Raw genomic sequence first — 26,561 nt, forward strand, 5'->3', positions numbered from 1 at the left:
GAAAGCATTTTTTACCTTGCAGATATTCACTGGGAAAATACTAAAGTCAGTTTTTACTAAAAAAAAAAAAAATTCTAAATAACAAAATTGAATCTATTCCAAAAGGAATAGATTACCAATGACTGTAAATATTATTGAGAGGCCGTTTACCTCACGTTTGTCATCTCTAAACTTATTTAATCTCTATTGTTCTCAGTCATTCAGTCGTGTCCAACTCTTTGTGGCTCCATGGACGGTAGCCCACCAGGCTCCTCTGACTACCAAGCTTTTCTGTCCATGGAATTTCCCAGGCAGGAATACTGTAGTGGGTTGAAATTTCCCTCTCCATTAACCTTTGCTACAATCTTGTAAAATTAGGATTATTTACCCTATATGATACAGATGAAAAACCCTAGACTCCAAGATATAAGTGGAAAGAGGATAAACCAGTTCCAAGCACAGATATGGATGATATCATCTCCTGTATCTGCTTCGTAGCATCATTCATGCCCAGTGAAGGTGGCCAAACATTCAAAATGCTCTAGGAGGATTTCTGGTTGACGTAAGAAGTTGGATTTAGAGTATTTCTAAATAACAATGATTTCCAAATTTGACTGTCATCTAGTAACATCTAGAGACCTTTTTAATAATAGAAATGCCTAGACCCCACACTTGTTTCAACTACAAGAAATCTAATGAGTTCTTGGAAATCTGTATCTTACAAGTCTGATAGAAAACCAAGTTCTGGTAATACTGCTCTTAGTAACTTCCAGCCCCAATAACTTTGGCCACCAAAAAAATTTTTTGAGGTGGTAATAATCGATCTGACTATAAAACAGCTTTTTAAAAAGAAAAATATTTGCAACTGTTTAAAGTAGCCTGCTAAAGATTCCAGAGTGTTTCATTCTAATATTTTCCACTTGCTCTATTCTCTACAAAGTCTTAAATGCCTAAATCTACTCAACTATCTTGTAAATGCTTTGGCTATGAGATAAGGTCAAGGAAAAGGTACAAATGACAACAACAACAAAAAAAATCTTCATTCCTTTTCAAAAAGCAAATCAAAGAACACTCCTTAGTCGTAGAGAGCTAAGATATATCTAGAACAGCACACTGTGATTTTACTGATGCTGACTCAACCCTCTCTGAAAAAACACTGTCATCATAAATAAAGGAGCTTCAAGAGGAAGCCATTCATGTTGTCTCATTTTTATTTGACATCTCATGATGTTGTCTGCAGACTGTGTGATCTGAATTCATTCCACATATCCCCTGCAGTTCTAAATAAAGCCCAAAGATGGATAAAATGCAAATGCACTAAAGATCTTCTAAAGTAGACACCTTTAAACAGAAGAAAGGCACTTCACATCCAGAGAGTAGAGAATGGGGTCAAACTCAAAAGCCCATTGTGCCTATCCATGTTCCCTTCACGCTTTACATATTAGTTTTCCACACAGTTAAGATGTACGTAAGATAGCAGAACACCAAAGTATTATTCCAACATTTCTCTTAGGTTTCCTTATTCTCTTTCTCCCACCCCAAGAGTTTCCTCATTGCCCCTTTCACATCTTTGTTCCTTAAAGTATAGATGAGGGGGTTGACACTGGGAGTGACAATGGTATAGAAGAGAGTGAGGAACTTGCCCTGATCTTGGGAGTAGCTGTTGGCTGGCTGCAGGTACATGTAAATGATGGTTCCATAGAAGAGAATGACCACTGTTAGGTGAGATGAGCAGGTGTTGAAAGCCTTCTTGCGCCCTGCTGCTGACTTGATCCTCAGCACAGCAGCAGTGATCATGCCATAGGAGATGAGGATCAGAGAAAGGGGCACCAGGAGAAGAGCAACCCCCAGGACAAAGGCAATTGCTTCCACCAGCATTGTGTCTTCACAGGACATGGCAATAAGAGCAGGCATCTCACACAGAAAGTGGTCCACCTCGCGATGCCCACATCGGGAAAGGTGCATCGTCTGGGGACACATAACAAAGGAGTTTAGAAAGCCACAGCACCAGGCCACAGCCACCAGTTGCAGGCAGAGATGTGAGTGCATGACCACGGTGTAGTGCAGTGGCCGGCAGACAGCCACGTAGCGGTCGTAGGACATGACAGCTAGGAGAACACACTCAGTTGAGCCCAACACCATATAGATATAGAGTTGGGCCACACAGCCATGGTAGGTGATAGTCTTCTCTGGACCCCAAAGGTTCCACAGCAGCTGGGGAACAATGCTCGTTGTAAAGCAGAGGTCCAAGAAAGATAGGTTCCCAAGAAAGAAGTACATGGGTGTGTGGAGCCTGGAGTCCACCATAGACAAGAGAATGATGGCTGTGTTGCCCACTAGAGTCAGGATGTAGAAGATCAAGATAAAAGCAAAGAGAATTATTTCCAGTTGAGGCCGGTCAGAAAAGCCCACCAAGATGAATGCCTGATGGTAGCTGTCATTGTCCCTTCCCATAATCTTCACCAGTTGTTATGGAGACACAGAGAAAAGAATAAGATAAGATAGCAGGTGAAGACTACCTAACACTCTCCAATTTCCACTTATGGGTCTGTGAATTTTGCAAGGTCATTTGCCCTTCCATTACTTTTTTAGCATACACTTATGGATATATTTCTTATGCAAAGCAGTGTGCTTGATACTGCTGAAGATTAAAGGGTGAATTGACTTGGGAGTTGTTCTCCCTGGTGAATAATATATGCAAATAATGACAAAGAAAGGAGAAAAGCGAAAGTTCTCTAAAAAAAACTTGTTTAAAAGTTGAGTGTTTTGCAAGTTATTTCCAATTGATCAGGAAAGAACTCATAGACGCGCGTATATTACAAGAAGGGCTTCCCAGTTGGCGTAGTGGTAAAGAATCGGCCTGCCAATGCAGGAGACGCAAGAGACACAGGGTTGATCCCTGGGTCAGGAACAACCCTTGGAGTAGGAAGTGAAAACCACTCCATTATTCTTACCTGGAAAATTCCATGTACAGAGGAACCTGGCAGGCTGAAGTCCATAGAGTCGCAAAGAGTCAAACAAGACTGAGCACACATACACATTGCAAGAAACTGTTGTTCCTGAGAGGTCCTTGTTTTTGGCTGTTTTTCAAATACCAAGTAGGAATTTTACATGTGGCAGATTGAGCAATATGTTTCAAGGAGAGAAAGTAGTACATAGAAAGGCCCAAAGGTTAAATTCATGGACGATGTTCAGGATATCCATGAATGTACATGTCAGGCAACTTCTTAATGACATGGAATTTTATTGAGATTAAACACAATATCTTTGACTCTAAAAGGAGGAGTTGAGATAGATTGGATTCTGCCTCAAGTCTGCAAATGTGTGGCCAAATATCAGATTTCTTTCTCTGTATCTTGGATTTTCTTTGTGCAAGAGAGGGGCTAGATCCCTTCTACATCTCCATCCAGACGTCACATGTTGTCATGATTCATCACAAGAAAGAAGCAGTAAGAACTAGAGTACAAAACCTTTTTGAAAGGTGAGTGGCTCCATGAGATTGCTGTCACCACTGTTTTGAGCCTGAGAGTGAAAAAGTTATCAAACTCTCTCTAGTTGAAGCTGCAGATAGAAATTCTGTAAGTTCCCATTCAGTTCAGGCATAGGACTGAATCTAAGTTCCCATTCCCATAAAGGCACAAGAAGCTCAGCAAAACCCCATGAAGAGATTAAAGGGTGCAGGGAATTATCAGAAATAACCAGCCAAGTACCAAAGACTTTACTAGGTCAATTGAGTATTCAAAAGGGAGACTCCTGCACACACACTCTGTTGGCATTGGTTTGAAAAACAACTTGCACTGTTTCTCCCACAGACCTGTCACAGCTCTCACTCAAGTTTAAGAGAATCAATAAACAGATCCTGTGAGTGACAACTAGACAACGTACACAAATTGCTTAGCTATATATATCACTTAGGACATGTTAGGTAGGTAGAATAGGGAAAAGGAGTCCAAAATGGTGGTGGCTAAAAGACAAGGAAGGTCAAAGGAAGGTCTGAGGACCAGAGTGAAAACTTCAGGCAGAACAAGCACTCCTGGCTAAGCCCAATTTGCATAAGGCAGGCCCAGGTGGAGGAAAAAACATATAAAAGGAGGAGCCAAAGCGCTTCCTCTCCGACTCTCTCTTCTGCGTGCATGCGCGCGCTCTCTCTCTTTCTCTCTCTCTTTCTCCCTCCCCATGCACTCCTCCACTCTCTTCTCTTCCAGTCTTGGATTCTCCTGCTGTCTTCTAAATAAAATGGAGCTGTAACACTGATTTTCCTAAGAGCTGTAACATGGTTTTTCCAAGACCTGAGAGCTGTGATGCGCTGAGGGCTTTAATATCCGTCGCTCCAAATCTTTGTTGTGACGAGACAAAGAACCAAAGAACGTACACTCGCGTGGCAGGACATAACTCCTCAGCCAAATTCCAACATCACATTTATTTATAATTTACCTATTCTAAAGGACAGTTTATGAATGTGTTATTCTTTCATTCCAAGATGCCCTAACGCTCAGGCCTCTGTCCCATACCGGAGACTCACCCTGTTTCACCTAACAAGCATTTCAAGTATAATGTACTTGATTTTTCATGCTTTTCTTTTTTTAACTCATCCTTAGTTCAGAATCATGAAATTGCAAGGAATAAAGCTGTTGCAAATGGAAATTGAAAAGAATTAAGCTGTTCAAACACCAGTAGTAGTTTAATTAGCATTGTTGTTCATTTGCTCAGTTGTGTCCGACTCTTTGCAACATCATGGACTGCAGCATGCCAGGCTCCCTTGTCCCTCACTATCTCCCAGAGTTTGCTCAAACTCATGTACATTGAGTTGATGACACCAACCAACCATCTCATCCTCTGTTTCCCTCTTCTCCTCCTTCCCTCAATCTTTCCCAGCATCAGGGTCTTAAAACTATAAACTTGTACTAATTTTGAAAACTTTCGCCTAAAAATCTGGACAGATGCACTGGACTTGATTCTCTGACTAAGGATTATACCCAAACTTGTATCACCAACTCATAAAGGAAGACTACCTGAATGGGATTTAACAATATCAAGTAGTGGAGCTATATTTGTCTGCTTCAGGTGTAAACATGTCCTAAACAATCATCACTCGTTTCACAGTTACAATACATTACATGTTTTGAAGAGCTTTTACACCTACACTTGCACACCATCCTCACAACAACTCTGTAATGTGGGCAAGCCAAGCATTAGGATCTCCATTTCAGAGATGAACAATCTCAATGACAGAAGGGTCAAAAGAATAGCCAACACTTGAAATTTCATATCATAGCAGGAACCATAAAGCCGCATGTGTGTGAAGTTGCTTCAGTAGTGCTGACTCTTTGCAGCCCTATGGATTGCAGCCCACCAGGCTCCTCTGTCCATAGGATTCTTCAGGCAAGAATGCTGGAGTGGGTTGCCATGCCTTCCTCCAGGAGATCTTCCTGACCCAGGGATCAAACCCGTCTCTTACATTTCCTGCATTGGCAAGGCCATTCTTTACAATTAGCTCCACCTGGTAAGTCCATATTCCTACTTATTAGCACAAAGTTTCATTTGCTCTGCTTCCTCCTCTATTCCTATCTAGTTACACTTGTTTAAAGATGATCTTTTATTACTACTCCCCCATGAATCTGCACATACAGACCTAACTATTATATCCTGAATACTTGCTGGGGTGAAATTTGTGATCATTCTCAACATTACCAGAGAAGGTTTGTAATGCTTGATTTGTCACTGTGACAAAATAGAACAGCAGCAGAGGTTTTCTGCTCAAATTGGCTATTATTTCAAGAGGAGATTAAAAAGGATAATTTGATATGTGTAAATCTAAGGTGACAGGATGCCCTTGGATTGTCCCAGCTATGAATGCGGAAGCAAGTAGAATGCAATTTATCCTAATCTACCTGTCTTGGATCCAGTTCGTTAAAATGTGATGCATTCTGTTGTTTTTTAATTGGATGCAGTTGCTGTGTTCCAAGATGAAATTAAAGTGTGAGTTGGCTTTGAGAACTTTCTTATTCTGTCACCCTAACAGATAAAAACCCTACTAGAACCATCACAAAGATAATCATAAATCCTTCAAATGATCAAAGGTACAGAAATAAGATTCATTGCTACAGCAAAGCACATATCAAAATCTTCACTGTTGTTCCTCCCAGAAAGTAGAAGACCTAACAGTCTGTTAGCCCTCCTTACTTTGATTCCAGAGAGTTTTCTCAGGGATAAGGCAGCTAATTCTGGTCCCTTTTAGTTTCTGGATCTTCTGAAGGAAGGAAACTCCAACAAAAATTGATGGGGGATTGAGCACAAAAATAATTTATGCCCCATTAATGCCTTAAAATGAAACTTTAAGTATCACAGCTTGAAAAAGAAATAGTTAACTGTGGGCAAAAGTTATCAGGAATGGCCACAGATAGCATCTCTTCTTAGCTAAATGGATGAGGTGGCATGGTGCCACATTTCAAATCTGTATGTTTTATCTTACTCCTATATATACAGGCACCCTAGGATTAAGGAGATAGTAGATGTTACCCAGGGATGAAGGGAAGCACACATCACTAAGAGCTTTAATACATATGATGATATTTCACTTGTGCATAATAAGGGGATGGGAGGACAACTTCAATATCATGTCACCTTGGGGATTTGAAATAATCTAGGGGCCTGAAGATAGATATCAGTTTGTTTACAGAGTTAAGACCTTAGGGACTGATGCTCTCATCTAGAGATCAGCTCAGGTCCCCACACATGAAGGCAAAACTCACAAGGGAGGTATCAAGGGAAATTCCCAAGTATGGAAGTCAGATTTTCTTGAAGAGAGAATGATTACTGAATTTTACATAAAAATTAAGTTAGATCAATTTATTTTGATCCTGGACTCACAAAATTAAAACCATGTAATTGTGGGGAGCCAAGCAACTCCAAAGAGCTGAATCCACACCTTCTAACATGGGAAAAATGGGGTAAGGGAGACCAGATATTTTAGAGAGTGGTTTGGTCTCCTGACATATTGAGAAGTCAAGAGAAAAGTCACTTCTTCCTTCTATTCCACCCAATGTGTCTTCATCTTGTATGGATAGTGCCAGAACTTGAGGCTGGTGTTCAGCCAGTCCAATCTAGTTCAAGTGACTAGATAGTGTCTCTGTCCCTCTGCTTTCCACATTTACTGTTCATATGACTTTCCAGGGCCCAAGGCTGCCTTGTCTTGCCTCTTGCAGACCCACCAAACCCAAACATGGGATGGGAATATCAGTATTCCACATACTAGTAAAAATAATTTGATTACAATGCTTTATTTTATTTTTTCTTAGGCTTCAAAATCTCTGCAGATGGTGACTGAAGCTATGAAATTAAAAGGCATTTGATCCTTGGAAGTAAAGCTATGACAAACCTAGACATCATATTAAAAAGCAGAGACATTACTTGGCCAACAAAGGTCTATATAGTCAAAGCTATGGCTTTCCATTCTTCATGTATGGATGTGATAGCTGAACCATAAAGAAGGCTGAGCACTAAAAAGTTGATGCTTTTGAAATCTGGTGTTGGAGAAGACTCTTGAGAGTCCCTTGGACTGCAAGGAGATCCAATCAGTCCATCCTAAAGGAAATCAGTCCTGAATATTCTTTGCAAGGACTGATGCTAAAGCTTGTTGGGGATTTTCTCCCCGGGACTTGAAAGCGACGAACCTGAAAGAAGGACACTCAGACAGTCTCTTGCAAGGACTGACAAGTTTATTTCTGCAGTCAAGCCTTTTTTATAGAAGTAGGAACAAAGAGCTTAGAGTATACAGCCAGCAGAGTGCATACAGGGTTAACACCTAATCAGTAAAAATATTTCAAGGACAGCGCACTCTAAGTAACCCATGTGCTTATCCCATAACCCGTTTTCTCAAGCAACATCCTTAATATTTATTATTAAATCTTGGCGCTGGGCATAACCAAAGGCAGGAGATGTTTTTCTGTCCAAGCACACCAAGCTGGGGTATTTCTGGCCCTTCGCCATTTTCCCAAGGACTTCCTCCAACCGGCTATTTTGTACTGGCCTTCCCAACTATCCTCCTTTTGTTTTTAATTTAAGCATGGCAGCTGCTAGCTGGACTCCATTGTGGGAGGCACAGAGTCTTGAGTAGAGACATCTGAATCCTATAAGCAATGACAGAAAAAGCAGGGTGATTAATACATATATAAAAATGTTGCTTCCTGAAAACCAAGCTCTAAGGTCTAGAGATGATACGGTTTTGGTTAAAGTATCATAAAATTGAGCGCTGTACAATTCCTTAGGTACCTTAACTTGAAAATTAGCAACTTGTCTCAACAAATTGATGTCTAAACTTGAGTTATCTGTGAGATCCTGCAAATGTGCTTTAACTTTATCCCAAGGATATTCAGTGCTATTATAGGGCGTGTTAGTCAGACAAAAAGAAGTAAAATTCCAGTGACAACGTATACATGTTTGGAAAGTCAGTTGCTGCACTTGATCTCCTAAATGGATAACCACAGTTTGTAACTCATTAATTCATGTTTGTAATTGCTGATCTATTTGAGGTTGTCGAGTCCAAAGATCATGAGAGTCTTTGTGCCAAGCAGTGATAAAATCATGATTTTGTATAGAATTATGTAAAGCCATACCAGACAAAGTTTTTACGGTCACAATAAAGATAAGGCTTAAGATGCCTGCAATAATCCACCCAATGATGCACTTAGATCGCCTAAGTCCAATTTTCAACAATATAGAAAGAAATACAGAACCAGTCCAAGGCTCAGTTAAGTTTACGGGAAGCCATAACTCAGATCTTTGTTTAACTAGTGCAATGCTAGCATTGTGATATGAAATGGTGTGATTAAGGCAGGTATACAATGCACATGCAGTACAATTGACAATCTTGGCCGATAAGTCAATATCAGAATGCCCTACAATAAACAAGTAAGGAAGGTGAACACACGATTGAATATAGCCAGTACTATTGTATAGGAAGGTATAATTAGAAGGATGAAACACACCCACAGTCCCATAAACACTAGCGAAGTGCTGTAAGGCTGCTAGAATTTTCCAAATGTGCCATCGAAGTAATTGTTGAGGATTTTGAATTATCTTTGCTATTTGAAAAAAATCATATGGCATCCAATGGTCAGCCCATCCTCCAAGAAATTCTATACAGTAAGGAGAAGTAGGTCCATATAGAGTGCAAGCTTTCTTAAAGCTAGACAACATGCCAAAATCTAGATTAGCCCAAGTATTTTGGTCTTGGGCAGGTTGATTAAATTGCATTGGGAAAATGAAAGCGCAAGCAGGCATCTCCCAAGGAGGAGTGAAATGATTAGTACGAACAAAGTTAGCAATTGCTGTTACAGGCGGAGCAGAAGGAAAAACCTCAGATTTGGGCTGTCCATTGAATGAAATGACCTCCTTTCTAAGCGGCTTCAGTTTTGACACATCCTGTATATATGTCTCTAAGTTGTTTTTCTAAGGATTGTGTCTGATTGAGCATAACATTCTTATATTTCAAAGCACCTTGCATATCTTGTTCCTTATGCTCATATTCATGTAAAGATTGAATAGTTTTTCACCTCCAAATTAACGTTATGCCCTTCAATTTGTTCTATGATAGCCCATATGAGTGACCATGTAACCCTTGCCGATATGCTTGCAAAACATTTTTAACCCTTTTCTATATGTCTAGATTGAGTGTCCCCTCTTCTGGGCACCATGAATTCTTCCAATAGTATATGATAGCAGTCATTCAACTGATGTCTTGAAACATTAACACCGTTTTGTTTCAAAAAATGATGCATTATAGACATGAAAGGAATTTTACTGCTATGTTGTCCCATCCTGCTTACCTCTTTCTGCAGGGCTCATCGCTTTGTTCAGCCTACATTTCAAGTCCTTGTTCGAGGCGCCACTTGTTGGGGATTTTCTCCCCGGGACTTGAAAGTGACGAACCTGAAAGAAGGACACTCGGACAGTCTCTTGCAAGGACTGACAAGTTTATTACTGCAGTCAACTCTTTTTATAGAAGTAGGACTAAGAGCTTAGAGTATACAGCCAGCAGAGCACGTACGGGGTTAACACCTAATCAGTAAAAATATTTCAAGGACAGCGTGCTCTAAGTCACCCATGTGCTTATCCCATAACCCGTTTCTTGGCACTGGGCATAACCAAAGGCAGGAGATGTTTTTCTGCCCGAGCATACCAAGCCGGGGTATTTCTGGCCCTTTGCCATTTCCTCCAACCAGCTATTTTGTACTGGGCTTCCCAACAAAGCTGAAATTCCAGTACTTTGGCCACCTTACGCAAAGAGCTGACCAATTATAAAAGACCCTGATTCTGGGAAAGATTGAAGGCAGGAGGAAAAGGGGACAATAGAAGACAAAATAATTGGATGGCATCACTGACTCAATGGACATGAGTTTAAGCAAGTTCCAGGAGATGGTCAAGGACAGGGAAGCCTGGTGTGCTGCAGTCCATGGGGTTGCAAAGAGTAGAACATGACTCAGTGACTGAACAACAACAACAACAAAACAGTGTTTTATTTAGCTCTTTAAATTGGTGTTGGCACTACCTCTTGCAATAAGACAAGAATTTCTTTGAGAAGTTGTAGAAAACAGAATATATATGATTTTCTCGGAGCCCAGCTGGTCACACTTCATTAATTTAAAGAATACAATCCTACATACAGTTTGAAATTATTCTAACTTTATATATAAAGAAATTAATTTCCAGACACGTTGTGAACTCAAAGTCAGATCACTAATGGCCAGTGACTACCAAATAGGACAAGCTCTCAGACCTTCTTAACACACAATCTTTCCATGAAATCAGATAAAATGCAATGCTACTCATTGAAGTAAGAGATAATTAGTAATAAGATTCAAACTATGCTGTTAAGGCTACAAGTTTAAGCCCTTGTTTCTGTAGAATAAAAATATGTGCTCATTGCACAGGATTCTGTCTTTTCTTGGACTTTGAAAATAGGAAGGCTTATGGAAAATTGGAGAGAATTTTTATATTTGGGCCTAAATATAATACCTTTTCTCTTCTGTAATATGCAGCAAGACATTGAGGATCACTTATCACCTAATACCTGTCAGAATGGCTATCATCAAAAAGACCACAAATAAGGACTTCTTTGGTCATATGGTAGTTAAGAATCCTCCTTGAAATGTAGGGGACATACATTTAATTCCTAAGTCGGGGAACTAAAATCCCACATGCCATGGAGCAACTAAGCCCATGCACCACAACTGAGCTCTCATGCTCCAGAGTCTGTGCATTACAACTAGAGAGCCCGCATGCCACAACTGAATAGTTGGTATGCCACAATGAGAGATCCTGCGTGACACAATGAAGATCCCACATGACATAAGGAAGACCCAATTCAGTCAAAGAAATAAATAATTCTTTAAAAAGAATGCCTTGAAAAAAATACCACAAATGATAAATGTCTGCGAGAACGTGTGGAGAAAAGTGACCCCTTGTACACCATTAGTGGAAAGGTAAATTTGCACAGTCACTGTGGAAAACAGTATGGAGGTTTTTCAAAAAACTAAAACTGGTACTGCCATGCTGCTGCTGCTGCTGCTGTTAAGTAGTTTCCGTCGTGTCCAACTCTGTGCAACCCCATAGACAGCAGCCCACCAGGCTCTGCCGTCCCTGGGATTCTCCAGGCAAGCACACTGGAGTGGGTTGCCATTTCCTTCTCCAATGCAGGAAACTGAAAACTGAAAGTGAAGTCGCTCAGTCATGCCCAGCTCTTAGCGACCCCATGGACTGCAGCCTACCAGGCTCCTCTGTCCATGGGATTTTCCAGGCAAGATTACTGGAGTGGGTTGCCATTGCCTTCTCTGGGTACTGCCATATGACCCAACAATTCCTGGGATTCCTTAAAAAACTGGTAATAGAACTGCCATATGACCTAAAAGTCCCACTGCTGGGCATATACCCCTAGGAAAACAGAATTAAAAGAGACACATGCACCCCAATGTTCATTGCAGTACTATTTACAATAGCTAGGACATGGAAGCCAACTAGATGTCTATTGGCAGATGAATGATAAGAACATTGTGGTACATATATACAATGGAATATTATTCAGCTATAAAAAGTAATGCATTTGAGTCAGTTCTAATGAGATGGATGAACCTGGAGCCTATTATACAGAGTGAAGTAAGTCAGGAAAAGCAACACAAATACTGTATATTAACACATATATAGGAATTTAGAAAGACGGTACCAATGATCCCACATGCATGGCAGCAAAGGAGACACGGATGTAAAGAACAGATTTTTGAGCTCAGTGGGAAAAGGCAAGGTTGGGATGACTTGAAAGAAAAACATTGAAACATGTACATTACCATATGTAAAATAGATGACCAGTGCAAGTTTGATGCATGAAGCAAGGCATCTAAAGCTGATGTTCTGGAACAACCCAGAGGGATAGGGTGGAGAAGGAGGTGGGAGGGGGCTCAGGATGGGGGTACATGTGTATACATGAAGCAAATTCATGTTGATATATGGCAAAAACCATCACAAAATTGTAAAGCAATTACCCTCCAATTAAAATAAATTAATTAATTTTTAAAAAATTCCACTTCTGGATATTTATCCAAAAAAATCAAAACACTAATTCAAAAAGATACAATGCACCCCAATGCTATGTTCATAGAAATATTATTTACAGTTGACAAGATATGAAAGCCACCTAAGTGTCCACCAACAGACAAATGGATAAAGAAGAAGAGATGTGTTATGGGGGGACCTCCAAGATGACAGAGGAGTAAGACATGGCCATTACCTTCCATCCCCACAAATACATCAAAAATACATCTGTATTTGAAACAACTACATAACATCAACTGAAAACTGGCAGAAGACCACAGACTTCCAAAAAGGTCAGTTAATTTCCCCATAATGGAGTACGGCAAAAGAAGTAAGGAAAAAGAAAGAGAGAGAGAGAAAGGAATCATGATGGGACCTGTGCCTCTGGGAAGAAGCTGTGAAGGAGGAAAGTTTTCCATACATTCAGACACCCCCTCACTTGTGGAGACAGTAGGGAGCTTCAGAGCCTCAGAGAAGAGTGCAGCAGCAGGGGTGCAGAGGGAAAAGTATAGAGAATTCCGCACAGGGATTGGTACCAACCAGCACCCCCCAACCTGAGATGTTTGTCTGCATGCCTGCTGAGGCAGCTGGAGACTGGGTGCTGAGGCTTAGGCTTTGGAGGTCTGACCCCAAGGAGAGGACTGGGGTTGACTGCCATGAAGACAGTCTGTGGGGACTAATATGACATAGCCAAGGGAATCCAGGGAAAAGCTTCTGCTAGCCAGAGAGGCAAGAGATCCCTGTCATGGGGTATACAAGGAGAAAGGCAGGCCTCCCAAAGACCCTCTAACTCCATAAATCATGGATGGCAGAGCACCAACATCATGAGTTCCAGAGGCAATGCAAGCTGTGGCTTCTATCTCTGACCCCAGATGTGGCCACAACAGCCACCACTGATGCCACTAAGCTGTGAGCAAGTACAGGTCACTGCCCACACCATCCCAGAAGATTGTGCAGCCTGGCAACGCCAAGGGACCCAGGGCCAAATCCCCAAGGAGAATGCATGGCCCCCCTCAGGCTGTAGCAACATCCTCAAGGTCAACCACCACAGGTGCATTCCAATTGTAACTGCTGGATTCCTCCCTCTGGCCAAACTGAGCAAGTGAAGTTGAACCAAAGTGAAGTCGCTCAGTCGTGTCCAACTCTTTGCGACCCCATAGACTGTAGCGTACCAGGCTCCTCTGTCCATGGGATTGTCCAGGCAATAGTACTGGAGTGGATTGCCATTTCCTTCTCCAGGGGATCTTCCCAAGCCAGGGATCGAACCCAGGTCTCCCGCATTGTAGACAGACGCTTTACTGTCTGAGCCACCAGGGAAGTCAGACTGAGCAAGTGAGCCCTAATTAACCACTGCTTTTGCCCCTCTTCTGTCTGGGCAGGGAACTGGAGAGAAGCATATAAGCAGAGGTGGGGCCAAAACTAAAACTAAGCACAGTGGCTGTGTGATTAAAGAAGAGAACAACTGTGGACACTGGAAGCAAGTACAAGCTGGAGTAAAGCCAGATTAGAATCTGAACTGCCCCCACAGTGCTCATAACAGGTCCAAACACCTTCCTAGAAATATTGACTGACTTCCTGAGTAGGCAGATTGGCTGGAGCCCACTGTGGGGGGCAATAACACTGAGAGCTGAGGCCATAGGAAAATAGTCTTCTTACTACTACTCTCTCTATATTTAATTTTCTTCTGTTCTTTTCTGTTTTGTTCTATTGTTATTTTTATTGTTCTTTAATTTTTTATTTTTTTACTTACTTTTTAATGCTTTCATTTTTAAATAAATTTATTTTATTTTATTTCCTATTTCTACTGCACTCCTTTGTTATATTGCATTTTTCTGGACTTAGAAAAGGCAGAAGAACCAGAGATCAAATTGCCAACATTCATTGGATCATAGTAAAAGTAAGAGAATTCCAAAAAAAAATCTACTTCTGCTACATTGACAATGCTAAAAACTTTGACTCTGTGGATCACAACAAACTGGAAAATTCTTCAAGAGATGGGAATACCAGATCACCTTACCTGTCTCCTGAAAAACCTATATGCAGGTCAAGAAGCAACAGTTAGAACCGGACATGGAACAAAAAACTGATTTAAAATTGGGAAAGGAGTACTTCAAGACAAAGGTATCCACTCTCATAATTATCATTCAATAAGATTTAGAAGCCCTAGTCACTGCAGTCAGAAAACATAAAGAAATAAAAGGAGTCTAGATTGGAAAAGAAGTAAAACATTCACTGTTTGCAGAAGACATGATGCTATACACCTAAATAAAACCCTAAAAATGCCACTAGAAAATTACTAGAGCTAGTAAATAAATTTAGTAAAGTCACAGGATATGAAATTAATACACAGAAATCCCTTCCTTTCCTATACACTAGCAAGGAAAAATCAGAAATAGAAATTAAGGAAACAATCCCATTCACCTTTGCAACAAAAAATTAAAATATCTAGGAATAAATCCACCTAGAGAGACAAAAGACCTGTATGTACAAAACTATAAGATACTGATAAAAGCACTCAAACACAATACAAACAGATGGAGAGATATATCATGTTCTTAGATTGGAAGAATCAATAGTGTGAAAACTACTCTACTACCCAAAGCAATCTACAGATTCAATGCAATCCCTATCAAATTACCAATGGCATTTTTCACAGAACTAGAACAAAAAATTTCACATTTTGTACAAAAACATAAAAGAGCCCAAATAGCAAAACAAACTTGACAAAGAAAAACTGAGCTGGAGGAATCAACCTGCCTGACCTCAGACTATACTGCAAAGCTACAGTCAACAAGGCAGTATGGTACTGGCACAAAAATCAGAAATATAGACCAATGGAACAAGATAGAAAGCCCAAAAATAAACCTATGCACCTATGAGCACTTTACCTTTAACAAAGGAGGCAAGAATATATGATGGAGAAGAGACAGCCTCTTCAATAAGTGGTGCTGGGAAAACTGGACAGCTATGTGTAAAAGAATGAAGTTAGAACACTTCCTAACACAATACACAAAGATAAACTCAAAATGGATTAAAGACCTAAATGTAAGACCAGAAACTATAAAACTCTTAGAGGAAAATTTGGCAGAACACTCAGTGACATAAATCAGAGCAAGATCTTCTATGACCCACCTCCTAGACTAACAGAAATAAAAACAAAAGTAAACAAGTGGTACTTAATTAAACTTAAAAGTTTTGCACAGCAAAGAAACCTATAAACAAGGTGAAAAGACAACCCTCAGAATGGGAGAAAATAATAGCAAATGAAACAACTGACAAAGGGTTAAGTCCCAAAATATACAAGTAGCTCATACAACTCAATACCAATAAAACAAACAACCCAATCAAAAAGTGGGAAAAGACCTAAGCAGACATTTTTCCAAAGAAGACATACTTAATGGCTACCAAATACATGAAAAGATGCTCAACGTCACTCATTATTAGAGAAATGCAAATCAAAACTACAATGAGATATCACCTCACACCAGTCAGAATGGCCATCATCAAAAAGTCTAAAACAATAAATGCTGGAGAGGATGTGGAGAAAAAGGAAACCTCTTGTACTGTTGGTGGGAATGCAAATTGATACAGCCACTAAGAAGTATGGAGTTTCCTTTTAAAAGTAGGAATAAAACCACCATATGACCTAGCAATCACACTCCTAGGCATATACACTGAGGAAACAAAAACCAAAAAAGACACATGTACATTGCTAGAACATGGAAGCAACTTAGATGTCTATCGACAAATGCATGGATAAAGAAGTTGTGGTACATATACAAAGTGAAATATTACTCAGCCATAAAAAGGAACACATTTGAGTCAGTTCTAATGAGGTGGATGAACCTAGAATCTATTATACAGAGTGAAGTAAGTTTGAAAGAGAAAGATAAATATCATATACTAATGCATATATATGGAATCTAGAAGGATGGCACTGAAGAATTTATTGGCAGGGCAGCAATGCAGAAGACAATGGCACCCCACTCCAGTACTCTTACCTGGAAAGTCCCATGGACGGAGGAGCCTGGTGGGCTGCAGCCCATGGGGTCGCTAAGAGTCAGACACGACTGAGCAACTTCACTTTCACTTTTCACTTTTCACTTTCATATATTGGAGAAGGAAATGGCAACCCACTCCAGTGTTCTTGCCTGGAGAATCCCAGGGACGGGGGAGCCTGGTGGGCTCCCATCTATGGGGTCACACAAAGTCAGACACTACTGAAGCGACTTAGCAGCAGCAGCAGCAATGGAGAAGTATGGAGACATAGAGAACAGACTTATGGACACAGGGAGAAAGGAGAAGAGGGTGAGATGTATGGAGAGAGTAACATGGAAGCTCATATTACCATATGTAAAATAAATAGCCAACGGGAATTTGCTGTATGTCTCAGGAAACTCAAACAGGGGCTCTGTAACAATCTAGACAGGTGGGATAGGGAGGGACGTGGGAGGGAAGTTCAAGAGGGAGGGCACACATGTATACCTATGGCTGATTCATGTTGAGGTTTGGCAGAAAACAACAAAATTCTATAAAGCAATTGTCCTTCAAGAACAAAACCAAGAGCATTAATAGAAGTAACCAAGAAGGAATCTAGCTTCTCTATTCAGCTTTAAGTAAAGTCACATTTATGACTTCTTTTAAAAAGTCATATAGGACTCTTTTCTTCTTTCAGGAGAAAAAAGAGTAGTCATCATAATTTTATGTTTGAAAAATTGAAAGGACATATAAATAAAGATCATTTATTTTAAAAAAGAATGAAATTAGAACCCTTCTTAATGCCATACACAAAAATAAATTTTAAATGGATTAAAGACTTAAATATAAGGCCAGAAACTAGAAAACTCTAAGGGGAAAACATAGACAGAACACACTTTGACCTAAATTGCAGCAAGATTCTCTTTGACACACTGCCTAGAGTAATGGAAATAAAAGCAAAAATAAACAAATGTGACCTAATTAAACTTAAAAGCTTTTGCACAGCAAAGGAAACTATAACATGATGAAAAGACAAACCTCAGAATAGGAAAAAATATTTGCCAATGAAGCAACTGACAAAGAATTAATTTCCAAAATATGGGCAGAATATGGGAGGGGATATGTGTATACCTATGGCTGATTCATGTTGAGGTTTGACAGAAAATAGCAAAATTCTGTAAAGCAATTATCCTTCAATAAAAAATAATTTTTTTTAAATTTACAGACAATAAATGACAGAGAGGATGTGGAGAAAAGGGAACCCTTTTGCACTGTTGGTGGGAATGTAAATTGATATGGCCATTATAGAGAACAACGTGGAGATTCCTTAAAAAAAACTAAAAATAAAACTACCATATGACTCAGCATTACCACTTCCGAGCATATAACCTGAGAAAACTATATTTTAAAAAGACACATGTACCCCAGTGTTTATTTCAGCACTATTTACAATAGGACAACAGTCTATAAAATACTTTTGCTTATACACTGGGGAAAGTAAGCACTTGTGTGCACGTTTTCAGCCAACTATTTTTCATTAAACAGTTGCAAGGGAGTATGCTATGGTGCATTATTTACCACCTGCTTGACTTAAACATGTTAATCACACTTTGGATTTGTAGGTTTAGTTTATTCACTTCTTTGAAAATGTCTCCCATGTACCTCCATGACCCAGTTCTCAATTTCTAATGAACCAGTCTATTAGATTTATTATTCATCTGAAAAATCTGAAAATAATAAAATTATTTTTATTAAATGTGTCTTTAAAAATACATCCCTGTGACATTGTTGTCAAGTCTGCATTTTAACCTAGAAATAGACATTAACATAGAGATGAGAAACAGAGAAAAAGTAAATTGGCAGAGATAGATCAATTTAGTTAGATGAGAGGGAGAAGGCATGGGGCTCGTCATATTCATCATCGTGGGAAATGGGGCAATCCTGCCTTCAACATTTCCTACCTAAGCTCTCTTGGGCTCTCTGCTATAAGTGATACTCCTTTAAAAGTGATACTTTTAAAAAAAATCATCCCTTTGTTTTAATTAGCCCCTTGTTTGCAATATAGAGTCATCTACTCAGAAATATTCAGGATGAGTGAAAGAAATACCTGTTCTGCTATGTGTGTGTGCATGCATGCCAAGTCACTGCAGTCACAAAGTGTCTGACTCTTTGCAACCCTATGGACTGTAGCCCACTAGGCCCCTCTGTCCAAGGGATTCTCTAGGCAAGAATACTGCAGTGGGTTGCCAAACCCTCCTCCAGAGGGTCTTCCTGACTCAGGGATCAAACCCACGTCTCTTTACATCTCCTGCATTGGTAGGTAGGCTCTTTATCACTAGTGCCATCTGGGAAGGCCATATGTGGGCTATATGTGGGAGGAGATTAACTGTGTAAAGGAAGATGGGGAAGAAAAACTAGCAGTCAGCTTCTGGATTCTCAGAAAAGCATTTTGGGAGAAAGAACATGTGAAAGTTGAAGCATACCTCCCATAGTGTCTATAAAACATCGTCTTTCAGTTTCTTTGTAGTACCTCTCATGAAGCCTTTGCAAATTTCAGAAATTATTTAATTTTATAATGAAAGATTGTACAGGTCAGAAGCTGTTTGGCTCCTGATCCTAGAAATTGTGAAAATAATGTTATCTGGAACATGAATCTGTACTGAGAAAATCTTCCCGGTGCTGTGTCCTGAATATCTGAAATATTCCCCAAAGCAGAACAAGGAAGAACAAGAAGCCACAGAGGTGTGGCATCACACGGGGACCTCAACATTCAGACTCAGAACTGGATTGGCAGTCTAAACAAAGCCTTAACTAAAACCAGATTACAAGAAGTAACATCATAAGGATTTGCTGGTAGCTCATTTCTGTGCTATACAGCGGGTCCTTGTTGGTTATCTATTTTAAATATAGAAGTGTGTACACTTTGTCGTACACCTGAAACCAACACAACATTGTTAATCAACTCTACTCCAATATAAAATAAAAAGTTAAAAAATAGAAAGGTAGACAATTATATAGGTATGTTTTATACAGTGTACATAATTATGTGATTTATATTATATAGTATCAATATAAATATAAATGAGCATGTATTTTAATATGTATATGCTGAGAATTCTTTGGATGCAGAGACCTATATTGAAGAACACATCAGCACATTCAGGTTGTCAGGGCAATGAAAGACAAAATGTTCTGGAAAGAAAAAGAGTGATGAGCAGAGAGAATGGAAGATAAGTCTGGAAATCTGGATAGCCCCTGATTTTGCTCAGAGCTCTTCCTGCTCCTATTTTTGCCACTGACAGCATCTCTCATTCATTTCCTGCCTCTCATATCTTGTCAAAGCCACAGCAAGCACATCATAAAAATAAGGTTTCTTATTTTTCTCACCCATCTGGACAATTTTCCTTATTTTAATTTAATTATCCTATTTAATTTGAGTCTAAGCAAGAAACATGGCAGATGGTATGGTCCAGTGGTAATGCATCCTAAAGCTGGTCTGAAAATAATTACCTGTATTTTTCTTCTCCTGGTCTCCCATGAAGCATGTAACTATCTCTGCATAGCCTGTTAGCTCTGGACTCTGATGTATCAGTTGAATAATTACAGCAACTATCTGGAAGCACTTATAAATTAATTATTCCAGAAAAACCTCTAGTAGTCATAAGGCATTAGCAAACATAAAGTTTTAATTCAGGGTCATACTCTCAAATGACCTGGAAATAATTTTAATAGTATAGTGTTTCAAAAATACAAATTAAAACCTGTCATGTTGTCTGTAACACTGGCTCTCATAAACGGTGCTATTTAATCATTGTTGTTCCTTCTTTATCAGTCTTTCTATTCTCTTTTTCCTCTTAAAACAAATCTTGGTTTTTTTTAATTTTCTTAATTTTATTTGTTTATTTTTCCCAAATATTATAAGTCTTTATTTTTTCCCATTTGGTTTTTCCTATTTGGTTAATCTGAAAATACAGTCCTTATAAACCAAATTTAATTTTGAAACATTTTTCCCACAGAAGCAGTCCTTCATTTTTCTTTCATTAATGGTGGTGGTGGTGGTTTAGTCGCTAAGTCGTGTCTGACTCTTGCGACCCCACGGACTGTAGCCCACCAGGCTCCCCCGTCCCTGGGATTCTCCAGGCAAGAACACTGGAGTGGGTTGCCATTTCCTTCTCCAATGCATGAAAGTAAAAAGTGAAAGTGAAGTCGCTCAGTCGTGTCCGACTCTTAGCGACCCCATGGACTGCAGCCTACCAGACTCCTCCATCCATGGGATTTTCCAGGCAAGAGTACTGGAGTGGGGTGCCATTGCCTTCTCCGGATTAAAGATATAAAGAGTGATTAAATAAGGATAGCTCAGTGAGAAAATTTAGTGGAGAAAAGAGGCTGAATAATTCAGCCAGAAGGTGAGAGAAAGAACGACATGGGGAGACCAAGCTTTGGGAATCTGTATTTAGACAGTTTAGAACAGCTCATGCCTCTCACAGTTGGGAGGCTCTGAACAATCACATGTGGCCAGAAAAACCTATTCAGGCAGGCTAGAGGACTTCCAAAGGAGTTTGTAGGTTGAAACACTATCACACCCAGGAACTTTATTAACTGGAGCTGTAAGTTAACTCTTTTTTCAGAGAGAGGTAGTGAGGGACAGCCCCCTGTAAAGTCAGAGGTGTAGGTGACAGCACAAAGCACTAAAGTAGGCAGACTCTGGTTTTGGGGGTAGATGCTCGAGAATTTCCAGGGGGACTCCTGAGGCTCGATCCCGCCTTTGTGTATGCCGAGCCTCCTTCCTCATGACTTTTGCCATGTGCGGAGTTCCTCATGCTGGCTTCTGGCAGTTGCCATTCAATAGGGTAGGTCAAAGGTACTGAAGTACAATAATTATCCATGACTGCATCACATAGATTGCATGTTCTGCTCAGAGACAGGTCAATTCCAACATCTTTATGGGTTTAAGACAGATATAACTCAGAAGTGTGATTATGTGTCATCTCAGTTAGTGCTTGGCAATGAACATCCCTGAAGGTCGAAAACCCAGGTCTCCTGAAGTGCAGGCAGATTCTTTACAGGCTAAGCCACCAGGGAAACCCAAGAATACTGGAATGGGTAGCCTATCCCTTCTCCAGGGGATCTTCCTGACCCAGGAATTGAACTGGGGTCGCCTGAATGGCAGGCAGATTCTTTACCAGCTGAGCTACTGGGGAAGCCCAAGTGTAAACTACTATTTATTAAATTATATACCATGAATACTAAGAAATTTGCATCTGTTATTTCAGTTTTCCTCATAACAACCCAGGGCTCAGATATTACTATTTCTATTTTACAGATAAATAGACTGGGCCTCAGAAAACTTTTGCAACTCATTCAAGGTCCAATAGTGAATAAATGGGTGCTGGGATGAGAATTCAGTTCATTTGATTACAAAAGTCTATTTTTCACCACCAATTTTTACTGATTTCATGTTCAATAAATATTGGTCTGGAGATGTTTCTTGGGGTTATCAGTTACAAATATTTTTCTCCTTTAATTTTAACCATACCTGAAATAACATGAAATTCCAGAAATATAGGCAATCTGTATTATACCCTCCCCCTCCACAAGAGAATCTTCCAGTTCATTCCAAGGAAAAGAGGCATCTCTCTTCTCCACTAACTATAGCCATATTAAGTATTTTTATCACATTTGATCATTAAACTGAACATTCATTTGTTCACTATTAATTCAATTATTAATCTATTTAATCCATATCAAGAAAGACTACTTCAGGTTATATTCTCCCAAAGTTTGGGAGATTGTTGGAAATACTGATATCAATACCTTTTTTTATAGCCTATAATATAATAATTTTAAGAAAGAAATTTCAGAAAATCTTGAAACATCTGTTATAATTAGGTTCAGCTTTCTAAAGCATAAAACCAAATTGGTGCTAAAAACAAAGTGGAAGACTCTCTCTCATATCACAGATGCTAGAGGTCAACAGCTCATGGCACTTCCATGATCATCAGGGACCCTGGCTTATGTGAATGCTCTGTAATTCATAGTGTGCAGCTTTCATCTTCAAGTTCTCCTCAAGAAGAAATATGGCTTCTAGAATTCCAGCCATCAAGTCTAAACTGGACACCAAAAAAACGGAGAAAAGAGGACTGACAAATATTTCTATGAGATTTCCCAGCATCTCATTCATCTCATTACAGTCTTCTATCAAAGAAAGTGAAAAATATAACTCCTTCACAAGGTTCCTTATAATCTGGAGTAAAAAGGACTGCCAAAAATAAGAGTGGCACAACAGATATTTGAAGTGTGGAAGTTGATCATTAGTATAAAGAGACTCTGTCTGAGTCCTGACAGTTTCTATTTATACCAGCATTTCCTTATCACAAAACTCTAAATTTCATCTCTTTTTTCCACCTTCACATATATTTAAGCCTCTATATCTTTGGAAATCATCCCATCTGAACATGAAGAGGGTTCCCAAGAATTCCTACATCCCACATCTGGCTCACCATGAAAGACAGCACATGTGAAATAAATTGGAATCAGGGAATTGCCCCTCCTTATCAGTGTCAAAGAACGTTCAATCTACTGTATGCTGCTGCTAAGGCGCTTCAGTCGTGTCCAATGCTGTGCGACCCCATAGACAGGAAGCCAATGAGGCTCCCCCGTCCCTGGGATTCTCCAGGCAAGAACACTGGAGTGGGTTGCCATTTCCTTCTCACTGTATAGTCATGCTCATTTCACATGCTAACAAGGTTATACTCAAAATCCCTCAAGCTAGGCTTCCACAGTACTTGAACCAAGAACTTCCAGATCTAAAATCTGGGTTTTGAAGAGGCAGATCATATAGCCAACATTCACTGGATCATGGAGAAAAGCAAGGAAGTTCCAGAAAAATATCTACTTTGGCTTCATTAACTACACTGAAGCCTTTGACTGTGTGAATCACAGCAAATTGTGGGAAATTGGGAATGTAGGAACTCTTGGGAACTGTCTTGTTGTTCAGATGGGATGATTTCCTTTGCCGGGGGAAATGTCAACAACCCCAGATATGCAAATGATATCTCTCTAATGGCAGAAAGTGAAGAGGAACTAAAGAGCCTCTTGATGACTATGAAAGAGGAAAGTGAAAAAGCTGGCTTGAAACTCAACATTCCAAAAACTAAGATCATGTTATCCACTCTCATAACTTCATAGCAAATCAGATCAGATCAGATTAGTCACTCAGTCGTGTCCTACTCTTTGTGACCCCATTAACTGCAGCACGCCAGGCCTCCCTGTCCCTCACCAGCTCCCGGAGTTCACTCAGACTCACGTCCATCGACTCAGTGATGCCATCCAGCCATCTCATCCTCTGTCGCCCCCTTCTCCTCCTGCCCCCAATCCCTCCCAGCATCAGAGTCTTTTCCAATGAGTCAACTCTTCGCATGAGGTGGCCAAAGTACTGGAGTTTCAGCTTTAGCATCATTCCTTCCAAAGAAATCCCAGGGCTGATCTCCTTCAGAATGGACTAGATGGGGAAAAAGTAAAAACAGTGACAGATTTACTTTTCTTGGACTCCAAAATCAATGCAGACTGTGACTGCAGCCATGAAATTAAAAGACACTTGCTTCTCAGAAGAAAAGCTATGACAAAACTAGACAGTGAATTAAAAATGCAGAGACATCACTTTGCCAACAAAGGTCCACATAGTCAAAATTATAGTTTTTCCAGTAGTCATGTACAGATGTGAGAGTTCAACCATAAAATAGGCTGAACGCCAAAGAATTGATGCTTTCGAATTGTGGTGTGGGAGAGGACTCTTGAGAGTGCCTTGGATTGCAAGGAGATCAAACCAATCAATTGTAAGGGAAGTCAGTCTGAATATTCATCAGCAGGACTGATGCTGAAGCTGAAGCTCCAATACTTTGACCACTGGATGCAAAGAGCCGATTCACTGGAAAAGACCCTGATGCTGGGAAAGATTGAGGTCAGATGGTCAGGAGGGAAACAGAGGATGAGATGGTCAGATGACATCACTGACACAATGAACAGGAAGTTGAGCTAACTCTGGGAGATAGCGGAGGATAGAGGAGCCAGGCATGCTGCAGTCAATGAGATCGAAGAGTTGAACATGACTTAGTGGCTGAACAACAAAAACCCACCTCATCACCCAGGCACAATTCACCATCTTTTTTTCAGGCAAGCTTTCTATCCTCATTCTAATCCTAGACAAAATGCTTTCTAAAACCCCAGAGGATAAAAGGAAACCACTGCCATAAACTGATATCATGCCAAATCAAGACATCTAGAACTATAGGCAAAAATAATTAAGTTGAAACATACAGAGTAAAAATAACTCTCCCCAAATGTCACTATCCATCGTGTTTTATGGTACACACTAACTTTTATTTCAGAGAAGGCAATGGCAAGCCACTCCAGTACTCTTGCCTAGAAAATCCCATGGATGGAGGAGCCTGGTAGGCTTCAGTTCATGGGGTCACTAAAAGTCAGGCACAACCGAGCAACTTCACTTTCACTTTTCACTTTCTTGCATTGGAGAAGGAAATGGCAACCCACTCCAGTGCTCTTGCCCAGAGAATCCCAGGGATAGGGTAGCCTGGTGGGTTGCCGTCTTGTCGCACAGAGTCGGACACAACTGAAGCGACTTAGCAGCAGTAGCAGCAGCAGCTTTTATTTACATGAATTAAAACCTGTACCACTTCACACTGGCTGCCTACCAAAAGATGTTTTTATCCATCTTTTCCATGTGACAAATAGAACAGGCAGTTGAAACCATGTGTAGTAGTCAGGAAAAAAAAAAAAGTCCAAAGCTATTACTCTGTGCCAGTCACTGTTCTGAGTGCTTTATGCTTTATAAAAATCAACTCGTTTTGCACTTATAATAGACTGAATGATGACATGAGGGTTTCCTGTAGTTTTCTGATCATGAGTGAAGCACACAGAAATTAGGTAACTTGCTCAAAAACGCACAGACGGTGACTAGCTGAGTTTGGTGCTGAAGGCTGTTCAATGTCCACTTTCGGATTGAATTATGTGCTAGACAGATTAATTTTTCACTCTGGTTTTAAAGCAGTCTTGAGCTACCCAAAAAAGTTTAAAATACAGAGTTCTCATTCCTCATTATTGGTCCATTTCCTCTGGTCTTCTGGTCTTCTAGGATTTACCATTAATTGCAAGTACTCCAAACTCTCACACTACATCAATTATCAGATAACCCCTCAGATACTAATTAAACAAAACATCAGGGATAACTTACAAGCCAGAGGAGAACAAGGTTTTTCTCTATGTCTGGGGAGAAAGAACAGAGCCCTTTTAGAAATAAATGTAGACAATGAGGTCAAATTTCATCTGAGGGATAATTTTTAAGTGAGCACGGAGCATGACATAGGAAGGTTTGTCATCTTAGAGTCTTATCCTCAGAGGTAACCTCCACTACATAAGCACATAAGCTTGCTCCACCAAATCAAAATGTCTGCAGGGACTCTGGAGACCAAGACTATAGCAGATCCATGGAGCTCACCCAGAAAGCACTTAGTCTCCGCACCAATTGTGTTGTGACGAAAGGCAGTCTTTTCTTCTAGACTAAGAATAACCTCTCCACATGTACTCAGAGGACAAGCTTCAGGTAAGAGTGAAGTCCTAGCAACTTCATGAAAGAAAGCATGTTATATCTTTCTAGAATATGTTTCCAGTGACTTCATCCCTAAATGTCTCTCCCCAACAAAAAGCACCACATGCTGCTAATAAAGCCTCCATTCCTTAACCAAGCTCTCTGTATAAGCCAGAGAAACATGGGGGTAAGAAGTTAGCCCTTAACTCTAGACAAACTAAAGCCTGCACCATGCAGTAGAGGTGGTCAGTCTGTGGCATCAGGAACACTGGTCTGCAATGGAGACCAAGATGATATGGGACAGAGGACAGGCAGATCAATGAAGAGTGGCCAAGCATTAAGCAGCTTATATAATACTGTGCACCATAGAAGCTAGAAAAGACATCCAGGAACAGAACAGGCTGCCCCTGCCTCT

The 26,561-nt window shown here is 40.1% G+C and overlaps 1 protein-coding gene across 1 annotated transcript; it reads right to left on the reverse strand.

Annotated features, from left to right (window-relative positions):
- Positions 1-1,488: 1,488 nt before the first annotated feature.
- On the reverse strand, positions 1,489-2,436 carry LOC102408634 (putative olfactory receptor 2W6). The gene has a single exon (XM_006054715.3). It carries the CDS (start codon positions 2,431-2,433, stop codon positions 1,489-1,491), a length of 945 nt encoding a protein of 314 aa, XP_006054777.2. The 5' UTR covers positions 2,434-2,436.
- Positions 2,437-26,561: the final 24,125 nt, after the last annotated feature.

Source organism: Bubalus bubalis, chromosome 9 (assembly GCF_019923935.1).
Source record: "Bubalus bubalis isolate 160015118507 breed Murrah chromosome 9, NDDB_SH_1, whole genome shotgun sequence".
NCBI lineage: Eukaryota > Metazoa > Chordata > Mammalia > Artiodactyla > Bovidae > Bubalus > Bubalus bubalis.

Excerpts from the sequence above, each read along its gene's own strand:
- LOC102408634 (XM_006054715.3), bottom strand. The coding sequence starts at position 2,433 with ATGGGAAGGGACAATGACAGCTACCATCAGGCATTCATCTTGGTGGGC.